We start from the raw sequence: 5,852 nt of genomic DNA on the forward strand, positions 1-5,852 counted from the left end.
CCCTCCTGCCCTGCCCCGTGTGGAGAGCTGCAGGGGCTGCCAAGGGCCCCTGGCTGAGAGCAGCCTGTGCCCAGAGCACCCAGCTCCTCCTGGTGCCTGCCCTGGGGCACCACGTGCCCACCTCTGCCAGGGCTTGCTCCCACAGCGTGGGACTTGGCACACCAGCCTGCTTCATCTTCAAAGCAAAAGCCTTTTTTTCCTACTTTCTAGGAAAAAATAAAACTTTGTCAGGATTTGGGCATCAGCTGAGAGCACATCAATTCCCCGGGTGCCTGTTTCCCATGGGCAGAGCCCAGACAGACAGAACCAGCTGCATCACCACACACCTGAGAGCTGCCCTGGCCCAGCTGGGTGCACTTGTTCACAACACAACAATTCAAAGCTGACTGAAAAGGCTGTCATAACATATAAAACTCTCATTTTCTTCTTTTTTTTTTCTGTTTGTTTCTCCAGGAGAAGAGATACCACAATGCAAATGAAAGCCACAACCCAGTTCAGCTCCTCCAGGAATGACAGCAACTGCACCAGCGACAGCAGGATCAGCCAAGTCATCTTCCCTTTACTCTACACATTTCTGTTCCTGGTGGGGATCCCCATGAACGGCCTGGCAATGTGGGTCTTCTTTAAAGTACCCAGTAAATCCAATTTCATTATCTTCCTCAAGAACACTGTGATTTCTGACTTCCTCATGATCCTGACTTTTCCATTTAAAATCCTCAGCGATGCCAAGCTGGTGTCCTGGGTCCTGCGAGGGTTTGTGTGCCAGGTCACCCAGGTGGTGTTTTACTTCACCATGTACATCAGCATCCTGTTCCTTGGTCTGATAACGATTGATCGCTACCAGAAAGCCACCTCACCTTTCAGAACCGCCACTCCACGGAGCCTCCTGGCTGCCAAGGTCCTGTCCACAGCAATCTGGCTGTCCATGTTCGCTCTCTCGCTACCCAACATGATTTTAAATAATAAGAAGAAAACACCCAAGAACGTAAGGAAGTGTGCTCTCCTGAAATCAGAGTTTGGCTTAGTCTGGCATGAAATTGTAAATTACATTTGTCAGCTCATCTTCTGGGTTAACTTAGCAGTCATAGTGGTATGTTACATCCTGATCAGCAAGGAACTGTACAAATCCTACAAAAGGACTCGATGCACAGGGAAGGCATCTAAAAAGACTGTCAATCTCAAGGTTTCATAATAATTGCTGTGTTCTTTATTTGCTTTGTGCCATTCCACTTTACCAGAATCCCCTACACCTTGAGCCAAACGAGAGATGTGTTTGACTGCTCCGCTCGGAACGCTCTGTTCTACCTGAAGGAGACCACGCTGTGGCTGACGTCCCTCAATGCCTGCCTGGATCCCTTCATTTACTTTTTCCTGTGCAAGTCCTTCAGGAATCCTTGCTGGACATGCTGTGCAAGCACAGGGCAGGGTCAGGGGCACAGACAAAGGGGGATGACTCTGACGAGACCCCACTCTAGATCCCAGGGCTCCTCTCACCTTCCTGGCCACACACCTTCACTGAGGGTGGCAGGAGCACAGAGCCACGAGGAGCACCCAGAACTTCACTGACTTCTTCAGAAACAGCCCTGCAGATGAAGCACGAGCCAACCACCACTGCCTGTGAAAAGAAAAAGCTTAAATAAATACCAGAGGAGTCCCCCAACCTCCACCCTTCCAAAACCAGAGCTCCCAGCCTCCACTGATGGCTGTCAGAAATGATGGGAAGAAGTCAGAACTGAAAGGTGGAACTGTGGGGAAAAACTTAAAACAGAATCATGAACTGCTACAGATGATACCATGAACTGTAAAGATGTTGCAGAAATAGCTAAATTTGGGCCAGAGTAAAGTTCATGACAACACAAGATCTGAGAAATGCAGATAAAATGCATAGTAGATGTCATTTTTTGATACAGGGAGTTGTCACCTTGTATGCAACTGGCAGACAAACAGAAACATAGAGAGAGCCATTTGGGCAGATTTTTTGGTAACAGAATAACACTTTTCTAATCTCATTCTATGCTTGCAGTTCCTAATCCATTGACCAATAATTAATAGCTGTATTTCAGAGGAAATTATTTCTTAATCAGGCTTATCTTGATATTAATTAAATCCCCAAATCCTTCCCCTTACTACTTAAATAAACAAAACTGTATGTTTTCACAGAGAACATTATATTAGAAAACATACAAACACTCGATTTAAATCTTACTGAGACCCTGGGGAAAAACAGGCTCATGCTAACTTCTTTACTGATGATTAAGGGCAGCTTTTTCCACTATACAAAATACTCAACCACTTCCCTTTTGCACTTGGAAAACTTGAAACAAACCAGGGAAGTATTTTCAAGTACATGACATTTTGAGGTATCACAGCAATTACACATGAAATAGATTGTGGGCTATTGGAATAAGTTGTGGTTCATTTATCACCACTGCCAACAGCTCCAGCTGAGCAGTGTGTGCCCCCAGCACACAAGAGCTGAGCCTGCCAAAGCCATCACCTGTCCATCCTTCCTGGGACGTGTCCCTGCCTGCCAGGGCACTTCTGCAACCCAATTTCACTTGTTGCTCACAGACCCTCGGCCGTGGGGTCTGTGCATCTCTGACAGCCCACTGGGATGAACCCACCCTGCCTCAAACTGTGCCCTGCTCCAGCTGAGACAGGCAGTGACTGGGCTCCACCACAGAGCACCAGGATTTCCCTGGAACAGCATCCAGCCACCCCAGAGCGTGCTCCCCCAGCAGCCCACAGGCCCTAGGCCAGGTCAGTCCCCATTAATGCCCAGGGAGGGCAGTGCCACATGCCCCAGTCCCACCCAGAACTCATTCTGCACACATTTGGCACCTACACGTGGAGTGGCAATTAGGCAGGAGCTGCTTTCCCTGGCCAGGTGAGCTGTCCAGACAGGCACCACAGACACACCTGTCCCCCAGAGCCACCACGGGCAGGGTGTGCACAGGTACCTGCTGCCTCTGACACCTGGGAACAGCAGCAAGAGCTCAAAACACAGAAGGCACTGCCTTGGACAGTACTCCTGGGGCATTGCATGGACTGTGACACCCTTGTGTGGTCACCAGTGGGGACCAGAAGGCAGGGACAGCCAGGGACACACCCCACTGGTGACAGTGCTGAGCGTGACTGAAGCCCAGCCATCCTCAGGGCTGCCTGCTCCCAGCAGCCATTTAACACTGACACCAGCACCTACATTAGCCAAAATGTCCCAGGTACTGATGCACAAACTCCCTGGCACAGCTGCCCGAGCACCTCTGGAGCAATCCACAGCTGCCCCAGGAAATGGCCTGAGCAGCAGCACTGCCCACCGGGCAGCGAGCCCCGGGCCAGAGCTGTCCCACCACAGGCAGCAATAAACTCACACAAGCAGCTCTGCTCTCAGAGAAACGCACCCAGCTCCAGCCTACACCCAGCAAACCCATCAGCAATCCACAGCTCTCCACGCAGCAGGACCTGCCAGGGCAGAAAGGGGCTGTAGGCAGCACAAGGTGCATCCCCTGCCTACCCCAGGAATCCTCTCTGGAGAGGCAGAGCCCAGCCCAGGCCCTGTGCCAGGGACACCAGGGGCAGGGGAGGGGCAGCCCCGGGCACCACTGTCTGGGGGCTCTGAGCAGACTCTTGTAATGCTTTGGCAATGACTGGTGCCATCCAGAACATGGAATTCACACACAAACAACAACCAGGAGCTACTTTGAGGGTTATCCTGGAGTGCTGTCAGGAAACACTCTGTGTTTGTTCTTCCTACCAGTCCAGGTGCAGCAGGTCCCATGCACACACAAGCCCAGAAATGTGTCTGTCCTGAGGGGCAGGCTCAGGTTTCCTTTCCCAGTTCAGGAGCAGATGCTGTGCTTTCTCACACAGAGCAAAGGGAAGAGACAGAAGCAATAGCAATGTGACCAACTCAGGCGACACTGAAAATGAGGAAGGAAGCCACACACCAGCAGAAAAACGTCTCATCTTTCTACACATTTCCCCACTTCTAACACTTTGCTCGAGGCTTCTGCTGGCAGAGGAGCAGCGGATGAGATGGGGACAGCCACAGAGGGCTCTGTGACAGCCGCTGCAGGTTTGCCCAGGTACTCACAGGGTCGGAGTGTTCGGGTGTGATGGGGTGGTTGGGCAGCTGGTGCCCAGGGCTGGGAGCCACCTGTATGCAGCTGACCTTGGAAATGCTATCTAAAGCCGTGCTGAGAAGGGAAAGAGTGGGTGCTTGGAAAGAATCACCAGAAGTCACTTACCCAGGAGTGGCTGGCTTTTGGGCCACAGCTCTAACATTTCTATTTCTATACTATATTCAACACCAAAATATTTCTATTTTAGTGTTGAATTTCTATTTAGTGTTGAATGTTAGAGATATAGAATATCTCTAACATTTCTATTCAACACTAAAATATTTCTATTTCCATGGAAAGGCCAACCGTGCTCTTATATCCTGTTATGACATTACCCTAGGCCTCCAAAGTAATTGTGAACCCTTTTAACTCTTCAGTGGTTGCTAGCTTGCAAACAATTTAAATTTCAGCAAAGATTTGGATTTTCCATGAATCAGAAGAGAAATTGCTTGGGCTGTTTAACACACACGTGGGTTTGGTGTTTATTCATGCAAACCTGCTGTCACTGCAAGGAACATGTAATACTACATACAGAAGGGTGTGTTTTGTGTTCTCTCCCTCCTTTTCCCCCAAGTCTGTTTCCAACGATGGGAGGCTCTGCAAACACGAGCTCTGTGGGTAACACCAGTGGAGCACCCTCCTCTGCACAGTGCCAGCGTGACACCACCGTCACCCACCTGCTCTTCCCGGTGCTCTACACCCTCATCTTCCTCCTGGGACTCCTGCTGAACAGCCTGGCCTGCTGGGCTTTCTTCCACATTCCAAGCACATCAACCTTCATTGTCTACTTGAAAAATATCGTAGTTTCTGATTTCATCATGACGCTGATGCTTCCTCTGAAGATCCTGACAGACTCTGGCCTGGCGCCGTGGCAGCTCAAGGCCTTTGTCTGCCGCTTCTCAGCCGTGATATTCTATGACACCATGTACATCAGCATCGTGCTGCTGGGGCTCATTGCTTTCGACAGATTTCTCAAGATTGTGAGACCTTTTGGGAAGTTCTGGGTGCAGAATCTGACCTCAGCAAAGATCCTGGCGACTCTGGTCTGGCTCTTCTTCCTCGTTCTCTCCCTGCCCAACATGGTCCTGTCCAACAAGGCAGCGACGCCCCAGTCCGTGAGGAAGTGCGCCTCCTTGAAGAGCTACCTCGGACTCAAATGGCACGAGGCTGTCAACTACGTCTGTCAGTTCATCTTCTGGACTGTCCTCATCCTCATGCTGCTATTTTATACAGTCATTGCCAAAAAGGTGTATGAGTCTTACGTAAAAACACAGAAGAAAGGCAACAGAAGCGAAAAACGGATCAAGGGGAAAGTATTCATCATTTTTACCGTGTTCTTCCTGTGCTTTGCCCCCTTCCACTTCAGCAGGGTGCCCTACACCATGAGCCAAACGAGTGCCCACATGGACTGCCAGCTGCAGAACCAGCTCTTCGTGGCCAAGGAGAGCACCCTGTGGCTGGCAGCCACCAACGTCTGCATGGACCCCCTGATCTACCTGCTCCTGTGCAAGCCCTTCCTGGAGAAGGTCTTCTACAGGAGGGTAAGGGCTCTGCAGAGAACAGCCCAGGCAAACCCAAAAACAGAGCTGGACACACGAGTATCTCCTACTGAGTCTTGATTCTGCAGCTGCACACTCTGCTCTGCATTTTCATAGAGAACTTGAAAAATAGTTTGGTTTACTTCTGCTGAAGAACACAAAAGGGTGTTCGCCAAGTAATATTAACACTCAA

General features: G+C 50.2%; 2 protein-coding genes across 2 annotated transcripts; both read left to right on the forward strand.

The window, feature by feature from the left end:
- The first annotated feature begins 462 nt into the window (after positions 1-462).
- On the forward strand, positions 463-1,595 carry LOC118690120 (P2Y purinoceptor 12-like). The gene is given in 3 exon segments (XM_036388837.2): positions 463-1,181; positions 1,184-1,390; positions 1,393-1,595. Coding segments are annotated over 3 exon segments (1,002 nt in total). The 5' UTR covers positions 463-469; the 3' UTR covers positions 1,476-1,595.
- Positions 1,596-3,592: 1,997 nt separating this feature from the next.
- On the forward strand, positions 3,593-5,852 carry LOC118690200 (P2Y purinoceptor 13-like). Its single transcript, XM_036388957.1, has 2 exons — positions 3,593-4,085; positions 4,696-5,852. Exons 1-2 carry the CDS (start codon positions 4,036-4,038, stop codon positions 5,738-5,740), a joined length of 1,095 nt encoding a protein of 364 aa, XP_036244850.1. The 5' UTR covers positions 3,593-4,035; the 3' UTR covers positions 5,741-5,852.

Source organism: Molothrus ater, chromosome 10 (assembly GCF_012460135.2).
Source record: "Molothrus ater isolate BHLD 08-10-18 breed brown headed cowbird chromosome 10, BPBGC_Mater_1.1, whole genome shotgun sequence".
Taxonomy (NCBI): domain Eukaryota; kingdom Metazoa; phylum Chordata; class Aves; order Passeriformes; family Icteridae; genus Molothrus; species Molothrus ater.

Bases quoted from the DNA above. Each gene is read 5' to 3' on its own strand.
- LOC118690200 (XM_036388957.1), top strand. From the start codon at position 4,036: ATGGGGACAGCCACAGAGGGCTCTGTGACAGCCGCTGCAGGTTTGCCC. The intron at 4,086-4,695 runs GTACTCACAGGG...TTTTCCCCCAAG, and splicing joins GCCGCTGCAGGTTTGCCCAG to TCTGTTTCCAACGATGGGAG.